The 20280-nt window shown below is 37.0% G+C and overlaps 1 protein-coding gene across 1 annotated transcript in view; it reads right to left on the reverse strand.

Annotated features, from left to right (window-relative positions):
* Positions 1-1364: 1364 nt before the first annotated feature.
* itga1.S (integrin subunit alpha 1 S homeolog) overlaps positions 1365-20280 on the reverse strand; it is an 83227-nt gene continuing 64311 nt past the window's right edge. The window contains exons 20-30 of the mRNA XM_041580575.1: positions 20050-20185; positions 17723-17803; positions 13571-13647; positions 12610-12699; positions 11497-11599; positions 10953-11066; positions 9951-10052; positions 6757-6861; positions 5242-5334; positions 3159-3275; positions 1365-2621 (exon numbers count right to left, since the gene is read on the reverse strand). Of these exons, the coding sequence (XP_041436509.1) occupies positions 2577-2621; positions 3159-3275; positions 5242-5334; positions 6757-6861; positions 9951-10052; positions 10953-11066; positions 11497-11599; positions 12610-12699; positions 13571-13647; positions 17723-17803; positions 20050-20185 (1063 nt within the window). The 3' untranslated portion in view covers positions 1365-2576. The remainder of the gene's footprint in view (positions 2622-3158; positions 3276-5241; positions 5335-6756; positions 6862-9950; positions 10053-10952; positions 11067-11496; positions 11600-12609; positions 12700-13570; positions 13648-17722; positions 17804-20049; positions 20186-20280) is intronic.

Below are 20280 nucleotides of genomic sequence, written 5' to 3' on the forward strand. Positions count from 1 at the left end.
CAACTTTTTGTCGACCTGCACAACAATAGGGTACAATAGTTAACTTTTATGTTTCCTACAGCATTTAAATATGGTACCTAAGATGCCCCAACAACATATAGCTTAAACATGTCTACAAGGAACACATTTACTGAATGTTTATGCACAACGATAATCAGGCTGGAAATATGCAAATACCCTTTTGGATTGAATGTGTGTTTTATGTAAACAGGCGAGTGAGACAATAACCAAACTATACATTCATCTAAATTTAAACCTATACATTTAAAACCACACATTTTTTATACAATATACTTTATAAGGCAGTTTTTGCCCTGGAGTCTAAATCACTTTGGAAAAAACTGCTACAGCTTCACTAAAATGTTACTTTCTGCTGCTGCACCTCTGTCTTTTCATTTCATCACAAGGGAACGTAGAAAAATACAATCTGAATTGCTGCAAGAGTAGCAAATCTCCAACTTTCCCACTGTTATTCTACAACAGCCAGATTTATGGTGGTCCAAGATCATCTGAAGTTAGATATTCTTACTTGGTTAAATTTTTGGGATGTTTGCCCTTTCTGTATTGCTATGGGCATATCTTTTCCTACTCTGGGTGAGTTCTCTTGTTAGGACCCCAAAACAGATGTGAAAAATAGTGGGTTGCATTATTTTAAAATCATGATGTGATACTGTTCACATTCATCCAGGTCATGGTATATTTATAGTAATAAGTCAAATCAACTGGACTTGCTATATTTTCTTTTTCCTAGAAGGCGTTTCACTAGTCATCCAACTGGCTACGAGAAAGTCGGTTGGATGACTAGCGAAACAGCTTCAAGGAAAAAGAAAATATAGCAAGTCCAGTTGATTTGACTTATTACTATACAGTATACACGATGTGATACTAATACTGTATGCCCCTCGATCCCATGGCCAGAGATTGGGCAATAAAAATAATTGAATTGACTCATCCAGCCTATGGGCTTTCAGGTGGACAGCCTAGCTCTAGATTATTTCTACAGGCACATGTGAATATTCTGTCTATAATACACAAAAGCCATGAATATCTTGTAAATTATATCCTTATAAACGGTGAGTTCTGATGTCATTTCAGTCACATGACTCATTGAAATTTGTGTATTATAATAAATAAAGTACCCCAGTTGTAAAATATGAGGATATTAGAAGTTACTCCATATTAGAAGTATACTCCATATTAGAAGTTACCTCGGAGTTCCATGACCTGTATAAAAACTCATTGAAATTTGTGTATTATAATAAATAAAGTACCCCAGTTGTAAAATATGAGGATATTAGAAGTTACCTCGGAGTTCCATGACCTGTATAAAAACTTCTAATATTAGAAGTATATGGTCATGAAACTCCTCGGTAACTTATAATATCTTTATATTTTACAAGAGGGGGTACTTTATTCACTATATTACACCAAAATATAATCAGTGCAAAATTTCATAATACAGTAACAATATTTGTCACAAAACTAAAATGAGAGCTGTGCTAAATCAGCACCACAAATTAATATTGTGTTTTAGCTAAAGAAATTCCTGGTAATGTCTGGAAGGCAAGATTTTTTTTGTGTTTATATTTATCCATCTCTCAGGAGTAGTGATGGGCAAATTTATTCACCAGGCGCGAATTCACAGGGAATTTCGGCATTTTGACACTGGCAAATACATTTTCGAAATTGCAGTGAAAATTTGCTGGCAAATTTTCGCCGGTGTCAAAGCTTTTTAACGCCGTCGACAATTCTTACACCGACGACAATATCGAATACTTCAAAAATTTACCAAACGCCCATTGACTTTAATGCAATTGGATAAAATAGGCATGTGTCAAATTGTCGCCAGCATTGGAATTGTCAGGTTTCGCAAATTTTTCGCCGTTTCGCCCATAACGGGACAAATTCGCACATCACTACTCAGGAGGGATAGAGAATCTGCCTTTTCCCTAAATTGTTAGCATTCAGTTTCTGATGGGAGTGAGTAGACATTTCACCCCACCCAATTTCAGAACAATCTTCTGCTTATTAATTATGGTGCCACATACAGAACGCAACTCATGAAATAAGTATAAGATCTCCAGTAGTAGTAAACCAATACAGATTTCGGTTCCAAATGGATTCCTCTTAATGACAGTATAACCAACATCCAAAAACAAAGGAAAAAAATTGAAAACATGGTCAACTTTTCTCTTGGCCTTGTATCACATCACTTTCCAATGTTATTTGTTTTTGAAATAGTCCGACATTCATTTTTTGGAGACACGCCTTGATTTTAGCACTTAATATAATATGATGGCATCTTTGTATAAACATTAGGGTGATGCACAAGTAATCTGCAGAACTTGCTACGTGCCACCTCCTTTAACAACTGTTTCCAACAAGTCATTGCTTATGTTGAAGTTTCCTATAGATGCTGATCTAGAATGGTTCAGCAACTTCCAGATTTAATCACTTTCTGTCAATGATCCAAACACTTTTCTTAGATGTCTTCTATCTTTTATCCTTGTCAAACATTAAAATAAATGTAAGGATCCAACTATGTTCAAGTATGACCAAAAAGAAATGCAAAAATGTCATTCTTCCATCTTTTCTTTTAGCGGCCTTTTGAAAAATCCAGCCTACAAAAGCAAACAGAGGAACCCTTTGTTACTGCATTTATGTTAATGAATATGTTATATATAAAAGGATTGATGGTTATTTACATAAGGAATTAGCTTAATCTCTGTAAATGATTGTCTAGAGCAAATTTTAAAATGTGGACAGTGTACAAAATCCCTAAATTGCTTCTTATAACCCAGAGCTGTTTAAGGGGTCTCTGAATAGGAACCAATGTCCTGGATCTATAACATGGTGGCAGGTTTAACAGATGGCAGAAGGATACGATGGTTTGACCATCAGCCCCTCAACTGTTTTTGAAGTACAATTCCCAGAGGCAAAGTAACAATAACTGGTATTGTTCAGATTCATTACTTCATATATCTTAAAATATTTGCCAAATGATTTCCTTGAGTGGATGTTTTCTCATGCATTTCTATCTTATAACGAGAGTCTGACACAAATGCACATTACTGTATATGGAATTATATGATATCGTAGTCATACAATGAGCATGTCTATTCATAGCATATCTGCTTCAAATACAAGAAATGTTTTACCTTCCACATTGCAAATATGATCAGGGCTAATACCAGCAGGCCAATGATAATGCTAAGAGGAATAACCCAGAAAGGCACTCTTCCTTGCTCCAGTTCTTTCGATAATTTAATCATTGTCTATAAAGAATATAAACAGCAGAGTTAATGAACGGGGATGGCAAGAAGCATGGTGCAACGTGAAGCCTCACAATCAGGGAAATTTAATAAAGGGCGAATCTTTGCCTCGGAAGGCTTTGTCACGCTTCGCGCCACTGCGTCAGACATTAATTCATAATTAACCGAAATTCAAAGTTTTGGCAGACGAACGCTGGCAAAGTTTATCAGTGGAAATTCGTCATTGCGAGCATTTAATAGCGACCTTTTGCTAGCGTTCATTTCTGCCTAGCGAAACTTCGTTAACACACTTATGCTTAGGTCAATTTAAATAGACGGGTACTTATAGGTCTTATATATGTCTTTATTAGTGATATAGGTGCAAATGCTTGAAGTGGCCACTTAGTATTAAAAATGTCCAAGGAAGCAAAATAAAGACAAAATAAATCCTTTAATGCCCTACACATGAACCCACCCTAAAACAAATCTGGCATGACCTTCAAATGGTTAAAAAAAAAAAATATATATATATATATATATATATATATATATATATATAGTGGTGGGCGAATTTCGCGAAACGGCGAAAAATTCTCGAAACAGCGCCGGCTGTTTTTGACGCCGGCGTCAGTTTTTTTCGATGCCGGTGACAATTTTTTTTTTGAATTTTCCCGGGTGTTTCGTGAATTTATTCGCTGGCGACGAATCGCGCAAATTTGTTGCGAATTCGCACCTGGTGAATAAATTCGCCCATCACTATATACTGTATATATATATATATATATATATATATATATATATTTTAACAACTTTTAAAAATAACCTCAGACAGCTTTTTAACTTTGTTTTATGACTTTTCAGCATACAGGATATGATGTCCCTGACAAAAGATTGAGGAAGATGTAGCTTCATCTAATCATTTCCCCAGGTATAACCTGGTGAAGGAAACTCTGGCAAAAGGGCTAACGTAATGGAAAATTTAGCTTTTTAGTGAATTTGCATAATGAGTAATGATCGTTCGCCAAGGCGAAAGGGCATGAAACTTCATTAGCGATGAACTCATTTGCTAGCGAATTGTCCTCTACGCCTGTTAGTGAATTAGCGATGTCCCGGCGGCTTGGATTTCTGGAAAATTCTTGATACCAACGGGCACTTTGCAATTTAGTGAATTTTCCCCAATATTGGCTGCAAGAGCACTACTTTATAAATCAGTGCACAAGAGACCTCTAGTGACCAACAGAGGTAATATATCGACTACAAAGAATACTTACTCATGCAACTAAAAAGTAAAAGAAAAATCACATTTATATTACATCAAGTTAAAATACAACTTGAAATGTGTCAGTGTCAAGGGCACAATGTATGTAAATACTGTTACATGTACAACATAGGTATCTAAATAAATGATTATCCAGTAGAGTGAAACTAGGGTATGTATACTTACTGTATTCAAAACTTGCCTTGGATTCTTCACCTGTTATTATTTTGTCTTCTCTGTCTGCTTTCCCTCTTTTCCTTTAATCTTTTTGTATTTAATTTATTTTCATATCAACCTTCCACATGGTCTTTTCAACCCCTTAACCTGTTCAGCAACTGTTCATGATGAATCAATCGCCCCCAGTGCATATACAGTTGACTATATTCCTATTTGCCTCTATGTGACCAAAGTGGAATTTAAAGCTTTTCCTAATGTTTTTAACTAAAGGAAGTCTTACATTGCAAGATCCAGATCCCCTTTATTAGAATAAAGAAATACTGTTATATGTAATTGGACTGCATGAAATCTAAAATTACATTTTATTGTGAAATGTCAGAGAAATTCATTTCATCTAGCTACAACTTGGAAATATCATTGAAACTTTCAGCTCAAAATAAATTTGCCAGAAACTTAAGATCATCAAGCCAAAAAATAATTGTTCAGGTTGGCAGAAAAGGAATAGATGGGCAAATATAACCGTGCATATTAATGAATAGCTGTCAATGTACTTACCTCATAATTCCTGCTCTCAGGGTTTAGGATCAGCAAGGAGCTCTCACTTTTAAGCTTTGCATTCAGCACAAGGTTCAGATTGTGAATACCGGCCTAAAATTATTTAAATTGGTCAATTTTTTTTGTATAATGATATACAATTAGAATTCAGTATATACTCGCCTTAGTCCTTTTACATAACAATTATTAAAGCTTGGGGAGGGATTGGTTGCGTCCTGGCTGAATCCAATGTCCAATGTGGAAAGGTGGAAAGAGGGGCCTCTGTGTACTTGAAATGTCTATTAGACTGGTCCTGTTTATAGTCAAAACTAACACACTTCTAGCTGCCTTTCCTGGTAAATTTGGCTACCTCACCTACCCTAGCAACCAGGTAGCGGTTGGAAAGATAGAATGCAAGATGAATAGCAGAAGAACATTAAACCATAAAAAGTAACAATGCAAATACAGCCAGAATACAGCATATAGTTATTCTGTTTTGGTTTCCTTGTCCTTGACCCCCAACAACCAGATAACAGTTTTTTTTACAAAGGCAGAATGGATCAAGTAAATAATTACCCCCCCCCCCCCCAAAAAAAAATTACAAATATACAAAAAAGGAATAGTAGTTTAACAATTGCTAAATATAAGGGAAAAATGTACCCCCATTGGGTATTATACAAGTTGCGGGCTGAACCCCCTGCTGCTCCCTAACGTACACGGTATTCAGTTGAGCGACTTTGTGCTGTGAAATGAGGCTCAGAGACCTGCGGCCATCCTTCAAGAGAAGGGGTCCCCAACCTTTTTTACCCGTGATCCACAGCCAAATGGAAAAAACTTTGGGGAGCAACACAAACATGAAAATAGTTCCAGGGGGTGCCAAATAAGGGCTGTTATTGACTATTTGGTAGCCTCAATGTGGACTGACCTATAGGAGACTCTGTTTGGTAGTACACATGGTTTTTAGGCAACCAAACTTGCCTCCAAGCAAATAATTCAAAAAGAAGTGCCTGCTTTGAGGCCACTCGGAGCAACATGTTGCTCATGAGCCACCGGTTGGGGATCACTGTTCAAGAGCAACACGTCTATTGTGGCCTTTTTTGCACTGTGCACACTATGTGGTACATTGTAAATGAGCACTGGTTATACAGTGAATAAAGTAGCCCCTATTGTAGTATATATGAATATTATGTCACCAATGAGTTCCATGACCATATAAATACAGGTCATGGAACTCAGAGGTGACTTCTAATATTCTGATATTTTACAATAGGGGTTACATTATTTATTATAATAAACACGTTTTAGTGAGTCATGTGACAAAAAAAACATCACTAAGCTCTTTTTATAACTGATGACATCCCTAAGAGCCGTTTATAAGGATATCATTTATAGGATATTCATGGCTTTTGTGAATTATAAGGGTATATTTTACAGGTTATTCATTGCTGTTGTGTAATGGGAATGTATTATAAAAGTTTCATAAAAATAGTTCACATGTATAAAAATGAAAGATAAGACAGGGATGAGACATATTACCTTTATAAATGTTGCTTTCCATACCCTTAGTGACACATTGACATAAGTTTCATTGGCTGGATCTACAGTGCAGTCAAATGCGCTACATTGGTTTCTTTTGCAGTCCTGTTAAGAAAAAGGTTTTGATCAGAGCAGTGATGGGCGAATTTGTCCTTTTTTTCGCTTTGGCCAAAAATTTCACGTAAAACGGTGAAAAATTTGCGAAAAGCATCGAAGTCAATGGGCGTCACATTTATTTTGATGCGTGTCAGTTTCGGCACCCGCAACAATTTTTATACATGCGACTTATGGCGACTTTTTTGTCTCTGTGACTTTTTGTCCAAATGCATTAAAACTAATGGGTGTTTTTTATTATGGCAAATTTTAAGGAGCCAGAGATGTTTTTTTCCCATTGAGGCCCTGGGCCCCTGAAGTTGCGCCCCTGTATATAATTGGTTGATTGATGAATTAAAATGTGTGTATGGAGGCTTTGAGCATATTGGTGACTACCTAATACACATGAATTTATACTGCATGGAGGAATTAAGTCATTGCTGCTATAAGCCAATGAAAGGAACAATAACATATTAACAGAACCTTTTTAATTTGTGCCTTAAAGTGCTATAATACCTTTATTTTATAATTTTTCCTTCTGGTAACTGTCCAATTGAATTCTTGAGAGTCAAATGTACTACTATTTACCGATGAACTTTTTGCCATTATCTACTTTAATTTCACTTATATTATCATTGCTCTCCTTGTCGTTGCTATGGTTTATACTGGTGAATGAATTTGCTTAAACCATAGTTATATAAACCAATGTTTCTAAAATTTATGTTTAACTTAATTTTATGTACTTATTTATGTATCTGATGTTTCAGTCTGGCAGCTCAATAATACAGGTGCAGAATATGAGCCGTTGCCATTATCTACATTAGTGGATACATTTCTCAGCAGTATCTGTGGAATATCAGCAACTATTGTATCAATTCTAACAGCTGCCTTTAATGGAACTCAGGGATTCTGCTCAGCAGGGACAAAGATAAGAAATGTATCAACTCAGGGGCCCATTTACTTCGAGTGAAGGAATAGAATAAAAAAAACTTCGACCTTCGACTACGACTTCTAATCGAACGATTCGAACTAAAAATCGTTCGACTATTCGACCATTCGATAGTCAAAGTACTGTCTCTTTAAAAAAAAACTTCGACCCCCTAGTTCGCCACCTTAAACCTACCGAAGTCCCCATAGGCTTTCTAAGTATTTTTTGGTCGAAGAAAAATCGTAAGATCGATGGATTAAAATCCTTCGAATCAAACGATTCAAAGGATTTAATCGTTCGATCGAACGATTTTTCGAACGATTGAACAAATATCTCTAAATCCTTCGACTTCGATATTCGAAGTCAAAGGATTTAACTTCGACAGTCGAATATCGAGGGTTAATTGACCGGCGATATTCGACCATAAGTAAATTTGCCCCTGTATGTATCATTTCAAACAATTATAGAGTTGCTTCAGAAAGACAGAAATGTTTTTCTTGATAATGGATCTTTCTGTAATTTGAATCTTCATACCTTATCCATTTCCTATTGGAAAATCATGTAAACATTAAATAAACCCAATAGGCTGGTTTTGCTTCCAATAAGGATTAATTATATCTTATTTGGGATCAAGTGCAAGTTACTGTTTTATTATTACACGGAAAAAGGAAATCATTTTTAAAAATATGGATTATTTGGTTACAATGGTGTCTATTGTTGACTGCCATTCTGTAATTTGGAGCTTTCTGGATAACAGGTTTCTGGATACCAGATCCCATACCTGTATTTGAAAAGTTGCTACATATACTAATTGAAAAAGTTTTTATTTATATTGAACTACAACTGAACTGGAAAAAGTGTGTGAAGGCAGCAATATCAGCCATTTGCAGGCAGCTTTAGATAGAGAGGGGCCCTGATTTCAAATACCTCATTAGAAAAAAAAAAATTAAAAAGTGTACCACAAACAGACACCAGATGGTGCATGGCTGTATACATAGGGTCAGATTTTCAAATGCAATATTACTTCGATTCGTACGATTCTAATTGATCGAAAACTGACCGATTCGGCCAAAAAAAACTTTGATTTAATTTTGGTTGGTCTTTTTAAATTCGAATTTCGACGTTTTTCAAATTCGAAATTCGGCCCTTGATAAACCCCATAGTATATGTAGTCTATAGATAGGAATACATCATTAGCTGCCATTAAAAAGCAAAACAATTGCCTTGGAACTGTTTTGGATTTATATTTGCTTCTGTATAAAAAATACCTTTATAATAACTGACACCTAAGAAAGATATTTAAAATATATATATATATTTAAATATTTATATTCTGAGCAGCATCTCTGGGATGGGGGAGAAATGATACTCAATGGTGGGATTCTGAATAGTGATAGGCGAATTTATTCGCCAGGTGTGAATTCGCAGCGAATTACCGCAATTTGTCAAAAAAAAAAAATTGCTGCCGGCGTCCGTTTTTTTGGACGCCATTGCAATTTCGGCAAGAACGGACCCGGCATCCAAAAAAAACCTGTTTTGCGAATTTCACTGGAAATTCGCACATTTTTGTCAAAGCAAAATGCCCCAAATTCGCCCATCAATAATTCGGAAACACAAATAGGGTAAAAGCCTCATTGACACCATTCAGGTATTTGCGCCCAAACTTGCTCCCTGCATTTGCAAATATTTGTAAAGAGATGAACATATTGAAACTGCTGCCATAACTGCTACAAACTTCCGCCAAGCAATTCACACAATAAAGTCATTATTTAAGCTGCTCATATTGGCGCAGCAGATGTTTTGTATTGGCGTATTCAGTACATTTGCACCAGAAGTAGCGTAGAATCCATCTGCTTTTATATTGGTTTTATATTGTTGGCTTGTGGGACAAAATGTGTCTGAGCTTGGCTCTCTTCTAACTAAGACTCTAGGTTCCACTCTTAGTTGGAGGAAAGATGGCCTTTGATTAGTGATGGGCGAATCTGAAAATTTGCCAAAATGCATTGAAGTCTAAAGGCGTCATTTTTGCGGCAAAAGATTTTGCTCATCCCTACCTCTGATATAATGAGATTAGGATTCATTAGTATGAGTGGTCAGAAGAAGGGAGCAGGGAAGGGAAGAGTGAGTGAGGGACAAAATAAATGGCTAAAAGGAAAATGACTTCTGGACCTACCAATATTGTGTCTCTTAAATTCTCTTTAAACTCCGGCATCACATATGTTTTTCCAGAATTTATGCCCAGTGGGTCCAGGAGGTCAGTGCTGCAATTGACATTCTGTGGACAAGAAAATATTCATGTTATTCACTCGCTGAATCGTGGACATAGAAAGCCAAAATAAACATTAAATAAACCCATAACGAATGTTTTTGAAAAAGTGCTTGAAAATTGAATTCTGGCAAACCATTACACATGTGAAATTCACATGGAATGTCCTACATGGGTCTAGTATCCTTATTCCAAATAGGGATGCACCAAATCCACTAATTTGCATATGCAAATTAGGGGTGGGAAGGGGAAAACTGTTTTTACTTCCTTGTTTTCTGACAAAAAGTCACATGATTTCCCTCCCCGCCCCTAATTTGCATAAGTTTGGATTCGGTTCGGCCTGGCAGAAGGATTCGGTCGAATCCGAATCCTGTTGAAAAAGGCCGAATCCTGGCCGAATCCCGAACTGAATCCTGGATTCGGTGCATCCCTAATTCCAAAACATGATACAGGTATGAGATCCATTATCCGGAAACTCATTATCCAGAAAACTCTGAATTACGGGAACGCCAATATCCCATAGATTCCATTCTAATTAAATAATTCAAAGGTTTATAAATGATTTCCTTTTTCTTTGTATAAACAAAACAGTACCTTGCACTAAGATATAGATATAATTAATCCTTATTGGAGGAAAGAAACTATTGTCTACTGTATTTAATTCACGTTTCAATTATTTTTTAGTAGCTTTAAGGTTTGGGGATCTGAATTTCTAAAATACCCCCTTATTCAGTAAACCCCATGTCCCAAGCATTCTGGATTCCAGGTCTCATATCTGTACCTTGTACTTGATGATAACCAAACTGTATGAATTCATAATAGTGGCAAAACAATCCTGATAGCATTTATTTAATGGTTAAATGGTTTTTAATAGGAATGGAAACCCAAATTACAGTTTACTATACTCACTTGAGAGGAGGACACATTGGTGAGATAAAGGAGAATATTATTGTCTGGTGTTTTGTATGGAAATGAAAGACTGAAGGAAACCTCTGGCATTGGAATAAAATCATTCTTCTTAATCTAGAATAGAAAGTCAGTTATTGCATTTTTTTTAACAAATGCCCTGGAAATGGTCAAGGCAGATATTCTATTCCCTTTTGTTTCCCTGGGAAAATTGTGAAAAAAAGTTAACATTTTTTTAAGTGCAAATAGTTTCCCTATTTGTGAAAAGTCACGGTGAAAAAGGTTTGCTTTGGTGTTTCCATGTTCAGGTGGCATAAACCAGTGGGATAAACTGCTTCTGCTTCTTTTCAAATGTGAAAAAAAAAAAATTTGACAGTAAGAGTAAACTGGGGGAAAAAGTAATTGATATTATTATAATCACTACTACCACTAATATTAATAAAGTGTTGTACAATAGAAGGGTGTGTATATCAAACATAATGAAATACTAATCAGTGCAGACGGTATTTATCTTATAATACGTATTTCAACAGTTTCTTTTACTTACCACATAGTTTATGATCACTTCGGCCCCAATGGATTCAGTGGAATTGATGGCTGTTGGTATAGACTCGTTTGCAGCAATTGGAACATGAAACTCTTTTGTAGAGCTGAGGAGGGAATGGATAGTGTTAAAGGGATACTTTATTTCAAAATGCATCAGTTAATAGTGCTTCTCCTGTAGAATTCTGCACTGAAATCTGTTTCTCAAAAGAGCAAACAAATTTTGTTATGTTTAATTTTGAAATCTGACATGGGGCTTGACATATTGTCAGTTTCCCAGCTGCCCCAGTCATGTTACTTGTGCTCTGATAGACTTCGGTCACTCTTTACTGCTGTACTGCAAGTTGGAGTGATATCACCCCCATCCCTTTCCCCCCAGCAGCCAAACAAAAGAACAATGGGAAGGTAACAGATCCTTGACACAAGAAAACAGCTGCCTGGTAGATCTAAGAACAGCACTCAATAGTAAAATCCAGGTCCCACTGAGACACATTCAGTTACATTGAGTAGGAGAAACAACAGCCTGCCAGAAAGCAGTTCCATCCTGAAGTGCTGACACTTTCTGAAAGCACATGACCAGGCAAAATTACCTTAAATGGCACCTACACATAAATATTACAACAAAAAAAATTACAGTTGCTGGTTCAGGAATGAAATTTTATATGGTAGAGTGAATTATTTGCAGTGTAAACAGTGTAATTTAGAAATAAAAACTACATCATGACAGAATACCTTTACTATCAATGCAGTAAAAACATCAGCGTTACTTTTATTTTTCTACTGCAGGTAGAATAATGTTAGTAATTATCAGTTGCTATGGAAGTTGCACTGGGACTAGTTTGCATTAGTGATGGGTGAATCTGTCCCGTTTCGATTCAACGAAAATTTCACGAAAACATTTGCGGGTGGCGAAATGTGGAAATTCGCCGTGAATCCATGCCTGGAGAATAAATTCGCCCATCACTAGTCTGCATAGTTTCATTGAAACAGCCCCAGAAATGCAGCACTTTAACCTGTGCAAACCCTGTGCCCCGGGTACCCTTGGAGAGCATTTTTAAATCCCAAATATTTTAGTGAGCGGCTGCAGACGGAGCACATACTATGTCATTACACATACCTTACAAATGTCAGCCAGGATTCATATGTCACTGGAAACGTAATGTTCTTCCTATTGTTCATCAGAGTTTCGGTCTTCTCTTCACTGTCACTGAACATAACAAATTACATACTTTAGCTTCAGTGCATATGTACTAAAATAACTATGTACTTGGCAGATCTAGAACTAGGATTAGGTAGAAGAGGCACAGGCCTAAGGCACAGCGATGGGGGGGATGGGGGCTGCTGCTAGACACATCAGCAATTGTGTATTTCTGATTGGTCAGAAGCATTAAGGGTAATGCAAGCAAAATCTGGATTGGTTATGCGTTACTGCTTTTGAATACATTTTACACTAATTTCATAATGGCACATTTGTCCTATTCCGTTCGCTCTTCTGAAATGTTGAATCCAACTGTCCTACAGTATGTCAGGGAGTAAGAAATGAGGGGCCTTGACGTGGCACGTGAGCTTACATATTTTGGAAAAAGTGTGGTACTTACACCTAATTTTTTGTTATAATTATTTTTAAAGGCAAACAATCAGATTACAATGATGAAAATAGATGCCTAATGGATAAGGACCACATCAACTAGCATGTTCTCAATCGGAGGGGAAAATCGAACCTGCCCAATTGATGTCTGGCTGATTTTTGGCAAGATACCGAGTGGGGAGGCCAATCAGAAGACCCCAACACACAGGCAAATAATCTGTTGAATCAGAGGGCTTCCTGTCAGCTTGGCCCGACCCTGTCCAGGCTGCCCACTCTGGGTACCATTCAGGTTATGTTGAGGCCAGGATACTGGACAGAAGGTTCTGATTTGTTAGTATTGATAGTGAGGGGGGGTTATCCTCAAAGGAATGTGAATACGCAAAGATAAGAATATAGATATTGCTGACATTGGTCCATAATTTGGTCATCACAGCATATTGATATAGTGATTGATATAGCGATATTATAAATATTATAGTTGATCTCATACCTTGTTGCACTGACAAATATGAAAGCAGTATCCAAAAGGTGAGAAACGTTGAACTGGAATGTAATTTTAAATGCAATCTAAGGGGGAGGGGGGATAAAAAAGAGACAGGAAAATAAATTTTCAAAACATGACAACATTTGCTTATCCGTGTATGTTTTGTAGGAGCAGATTTGTGTTATTATTGATTAGTATAAGCCTTAACAGTACAAACGTTTATTATTTATTTTATCTGGAATCTATTCATCCACAATGATCTCAAATCAGTTCAATCCCTTTTCAGTATGCCCCCTTTATATAGTGAGAGTCTCTTGAGCTAAACAGGACATCTGAAGCCCCTCCATGTTTGGTCCTTGCAAGGTAGGTAATTAGATCCCCAGTGCCCAGATCAATAGAAGGCCATCATGCAGGAGAATTGCCTTTGGAACAGAAGGTGGCAGGTGCTCCTCCTTATTTCCTTGGTCACGCTAGGCTGGGGGTGCAGCAATCCTTCCTAAATTGGAGTAAAAATGAAAACAATACTCTGGCCTTTACTGTGGGCATTAAGCAGAGTTAAGGTGGCCATACACAGAGAGATCTGCTCATTTGGTGCTGTCACCAAACGAGAAGATCTCTCCCCAATATGCTCACCTTGGGTGAGCGATACTGGGCTGATCCGATTGTGGGCCCTAGGGCTCATAATGAAATGTATACGGGTGGTCAGGATTGTGGGGCAGTGCTCCAACGGGATTTTTACCCCTGCACAATTGAAATCTGGCCGACTCTCAGGCAGATATCAATCGGAGAAGCCCGATGTTGGAGGGCAACATACACGGGCCAATACGCTGCAGACTCAGTCTGTCGGAAGCTTTTATCAGCCCGTGTATGGTCACTTTTAAAGTGTCAGCTGGGATGGTTTGGGGAGTTACTTTTCAAAAAAGGGATTCTTTTTTATTAATGTTAATATGTCCCTTAACACAGCATTGTGTCAGTATCGATATATAAAGGGGAAGTATAACCTGTGGGCTGATGGTCAGACACTATGCAAGGTCCGCCCATGTGAGAACACCTATTCTAATAATACCATCACTGGAACTTCAAAAAGCAAAATACAGTTTTTTAAATTTTCCATTAGACAAAACCATGGAGAAAATAAAAATTCAAGGTAAAAAAATTGAAATAATGACTTAACATTGTTCAACTACTACATAACATTAAGTGGGAAGAATCGCAACATGGCCCCTCCGCGTGTACTGAAACGTTTAATCTGTGGTTCATAAGAAATTTTTTGGCATAGTAACTACATTGTAACCTGGAATAAGTCTACATTCATCAGTTCCAGAAATATTTGGAACTTGCACAAGTAGAATAACTTCATGTTACAACTCTGTCCCCCTGCCAGAAAATTCCTGCTCAGGAAATACAGAGCAAAGTGCTCAGCTCACAAGATAAATCTTCCCTCTCACTGTGGAATGATAGGGAAATCTCTTTCTAGGCAATGGAACATATCTTGACGCTCCAAGGAAAGGAAAACGTGTCAAGTGTTTGGAAATGTTTGGAAGGCTGCTCTCAGCAAGAAGTATTTCATCAGAAATTCAATACTTGTTAGTCATGTACTATTTTAATTAAAGGGATCATTTATATTTAGCACTTTGGGGCACGTTTGTTAAAATTCATTATCACATTTTTTTTCCACACAATCAGAGAAATTCACAGGAAAAATCTGAAATGTTTTTTCGAATTTTCTAAATCTCAAAATGAAAATAAAAATTGACATCCAAAACCTAGCGAGCTTCTATAGAGGCCAATGGCAGGTGTAAAAGAAATATGTTACTCTTTGGAGTTTTTTTTTAACAATCGAATTTGTAAAAGTGAAGGGGGCAATGCGAACCAAGGAATAAAAATCACCAGTAGAGTAATTGTGATGTATTTTTCCTTTGATCAAGTTTTGAAAAATGTTTAATATAAGAATTAAATCAGTCTCTTTGAGTAGTGGTTATGGTGGCCATACATCACACCATGTGCTGCCTAGAAAGATGTTTGTCCCATAGGACAGCACGCTGGTAATGACATAGTTTCTATTATCTATTCTATTATCTATTGAACTTAAAGGGGAACTAAAGTCTAAAATAGAATAAGGCTAGAAATTCTGTATTTTGTATACTAAACATAAACATGAACTTACTGCACCAGAAGCCTAATCAAAAAAATGATTTATGCTTTAAAAGTTGGCCACAGGGGGTCACCATGTTGTAACTTTGTTAAACATCTTTGCAAGACCAAGACACATGCACATGCTCAGTGTGGTCGGGGCTAAGCTTAAGGATAATCATAAATTAAAGCAGCACAAGTCAAATAATTTCTGCCATAGAAGTAGATACAGCAAGACTGATTAATAATCAGAAATTTCAGATTGCACTGGGTTGTCATGTAATCTGTGGATTTTTATAGTTTTTGTAATGTTTAATACAAGCTCTCTCCAAGTCTCCAGAACCAGTGGCTGCAGCAAAAAAATCCTCCAAATAGAATCTCAGTTTATCTGTTTAAACCTGGCTCTGTGATCTTTGCCCCTGCAACTGGAGTTGGAAATAGTGATGGGTGAATTTATTAGCCAGGCGCGAATTCGCGGCGAATTTGCGCGATTCGCCGCCAGCGAATAAATTTGCAAAACGACCGCGAAAATTTGCCCAAAAAAATTCGCCGGCGTCAAAAATGAGATGCAAATTTTTCTGCCGTTTCGCGAATTTTGCGAATTTTACGGCGAAGTGTAACGGTGCAAATTCGCCCATCACTAGATGGAAACATTAAAGAGAATGTAAAGGCAAAAATAAAATACAATTTTTACTTTATTAACTAAAAAATAAACCTATCCCCAATATACTTCAATTAAAAAATCACAGTTTTTATAAGAAACCTGACTGTATGCAGTAAAATGCTCCCTTCATTTACTTGCTCTGACTGCTACAGATATGAATCTCTACACAGTCGCTGGCTGCTCTACAGGGAAACAAACAAAGCTGCTCGTGTTCTGGGAAGTAAGGTGGGGGGCTCCCACGGCTGTTTGAAAGTATGATCATTTCCCTGCAGAGCAGTTAGGGACCGTCTGAAGTTTCCTATCCACAGCAGTCAGAGAAAGTAAATAAAGGGAGAATTTCACTGCATACAGTAGCTATTTTTTAATTAAAGTATACCAGAGATAGGTTTCTTTTATTAAGGAAAGTAAAAATTGAATTAAAACTTTTTGCTTCTACATACCCTTTAATGGGTTAATAACTTTAAAATCCCATTCTGATAAAAAGCCATTTTCTAATGGGAGTGTTGGTGGTTGAAGTTTTGGATTAGTCCTCCTTGGACTTAGACAATATCATCCAGATAAATGGCTTATAAACCACAGAAATTTATGTCTCATAGTGTATTTTTTATTTTATTATCATTTACCATTTCCTGTACATGACATTTTTGCAGTTGCATATTTATCTAGGCCCTTCCAAAACATACATCTTATAAAATGCTAGTGCTAATACTGCTTATAGAAGTAAAAGGATTTTGTAGCACGTTCTGCAATGATGGTGCAAATCTCCCAGACATAAACGCCATAAGATCAGAAACAATAGATAGTAGTAAGGACTAGTAAAGACTCCACAACTGATGCCAAAGGCATTGGGTTTTCAACAAGGATTTGGCAAAGGGAGATACACTATTTGGTATCAATCAAGAAGTTTTTTTCTACTCTTTTCTACAAACTACAGGTATGGGACCTGTTATCCAGAATGCTCAGGACCTCGGGTCTTCCTAAAAACTGATCTTTCCGTAATTTGGATCTTCATACCTTAAGTCTACTAGAAAATCATGTAAACATTAAATAAACCCAATAGGCTGGTTTTGCTTCCAATTAGTATGAATTATATCTTAGTTGGGACCAAGTACAAGGATCTGTTTTATTATTACAGAGAACAAGAAAATGATTTAAAAATTTTGCATTATTTGGATAAAATGAAGTCTATGGGAGACACCTTTCCATAATTCAGAACTTTGGATGACGGGTTTCCAGATAACAGATCCCATACCTGTAATAATAATTACTACGCAATTAATTATGTGAGCTTGAAATATAAGGGTGTAATACCTGCTCTAACATTGCTTTACAAAGCAACACTGGACAAGGCATTGTCTTACCTTTTCATTCTCCTTTAAGAAAGGATATCCTATTTTGCATATAACATCGTGATCCGATTCACAGCTCACTTTCTGCTTATCCTGTAGAACACAACCATGCTCAGTGAGTGACAACATCCCTAAACCTGTAAGGTACAGTACAAACCAGGGGTACACAGCACAGACAAGACCAGTATATGGTGCAGGATCACAGGGAAGAGCATTGGGTTTCCCTGCACCTTTAGTGACAAATACATTAGTACACAAATCAAACTACACACAGAGGCATTTGACATGGGATATTTGACTACAGCTATAGGCAGCCTAGCCTGGTAATATAATGTAGCACCCACAAATCTTAGTGACATGCAGAAAAAACATTGTTTTCTTCTTGTTCCCATTTGTTGCACTGTATTTTCTGCTGGTATTTAAGCATTTAGAAGGAATCATATGATATGCACAGAGATGCCTTATGTCTGTACAGTCATTAGTCACAGAAAGGGTCAATGCACCTTTATTGGGAAGACATGTTGATTTATTTTAGGTAACAGCTGGATAAAGACAATTAGAACCTTAGATCAGTACCAGCTGCAAAGACATAAAGTTGTGTTTGGTTTACAGTGTAAATATACTGTATTAAGGGTGAAATTGAAAATTCGAATTTGAATCTCTTTGAAAACTCTTAAATTCGAATAGTGCATAATATTTGAATTTCAAGGTTTATCCAATCTTGGGCCTTTAAAAATTCAACTATGGTGAACAGTTTACCCATTTCAAACCTAATGATCCATTTACGTCTTGGTAAATGGATCATTAGGTTTGAAATGGGTAAACTGTTCACCATAGTTGAAATTTTAAAGGCCCAAGGTTGGATAAACCTTGAAATTCAAATATTATGCACTATTCGAATTTAAGAGTTTTCAAAGAGATTCAAATTCTAATTTTCAATTTCACCCTTAATATATCTGCCCCTTAGAGTGACAAAGAAAAAAAAATTTCAAAACAAATATTTTTTTGTTTCTGAGTTGATTTCAACCTCCATGGATATAGGCAAATATGAATGCCTGAGACCAATAAACACACTAGGAAGTAAGATTTGGCAATACACGAGCAAGATATGTGGACAGTCTGCTTACAATAATATATGCATTATCAGTCATTATCAGAGATTGTGTCTACTGCATTAAGTTTAATGTAATGGATTGACATAATCATTGACTGTAGGATGAACATTATCTCTGCCTTAACTCCCACCCTCCCTAGACGTGTACGGCTTTCCTTAGAGCTGATGAGTTGTATTATTGTTCATTGTTATATCTGGGTTATAATTTCTTGGTTGCCACAGCTTCATTTGGGGACTGGTGAGCTTTTCCCAGCATGGGAGTAGACTATGGAATGGGGAAAAATTCTCAGTAGCCTACCATTATGGACAACCCTTAGAGACTACAGGATCTGTAGCTGGAATATGTTGTTATAAAGCAGTGATTCCCAACCAGTGGCTCACGAGGAACATGTTGCTCACCAACTCCTGGATGTTGCTCTCTATGGCCCCAAAGCAGGTGCTAATTGTTAATTCCTGGCTTGGAGGTTTTGGTTGCATAAATACCACATGTACTGCCAAATAGAGCCTCATGTAGGCCACCAGTCCACATAGGTTTTACCAAACCACAACACTTACTTGGCACCACCCCAGGTACTTTTTTAATGACTGTGTTGCTCTTCAACTCATTTTACAATTGAATGTGGGTTAAAAAAAAAGGTTGGGGACCCCTGTTATAAGGGATTTGGGATGTATTCATAAATCCAAATCACCACTCTGGAGAACCAATATCATCAATCAAGTGATCATTTATTTGGTGGCACTACATGTTTCGGATCTATCTGATGCTTCCTCAGGTGCCAGTGTTCACACACTGGCACCTGAGGAAGGATCAGATAGATCCGAAACATGTAGTGCTACCAAATAAATGATCACTTGATTGATGATATTGGTTCTCCAGAGTGGTGATTTGGATTTATGAAGACAAGGAGAAGTGGCGGCTCCTATGCTCTGTTTGAGGAACCTAACACAGTGAGGATAAAAAGAGGGTCCTTTACCTACACCTGATCTAACGATTTGGGATGTATCGATTTCATCATGGAGTGGGTTGCATGGGTGGCCACAGCCCTCCTTGCTCATCTAGTCTGGCAGCCTTGGGAAAACACTTGCTGGTAAATGCTTTTAAGCAACGTAAAGGTAAATTGCTCACATTGCCTATAATTGGCAATCCAAATCAAGAGATTACGGAATTCTAGGCATTCCTATTTGATTGAGATAAATAAGCTCAAAGTCATTTTAAATCACTTACCTCAGTTGCAGCCAATATAATGTTTTGAGAATATTTCACAACCACCCTGGCATTATAAGCACTCTTCTTCATATTCTTTATCGTCAGAGTCAGATTGAACTTGTCCTTAGTGGATTTCACAATGGCTTCATTAAAGCTGTGTAAATAAATGACACTTTTACGATGCTTTGAGGGAAAGCAGCTGTACTATATACATGTATACATATATACATATATACACATCATGCAAGC

Source organism: Xenopus laevis, chromosome 1S, assembly GCF_017654675.1.
Source record: "Xenopus laevis strain J_2021 chromosome 1S, Xenopus_laevis_v10.1, whole genome shotgun sequence".
NCBI classification, from domain to species: Eukaryota; Metazoa; Chordata; class Amphibia; order Anura; family Pipidae; genus Xenopus; species Xenopus laevis.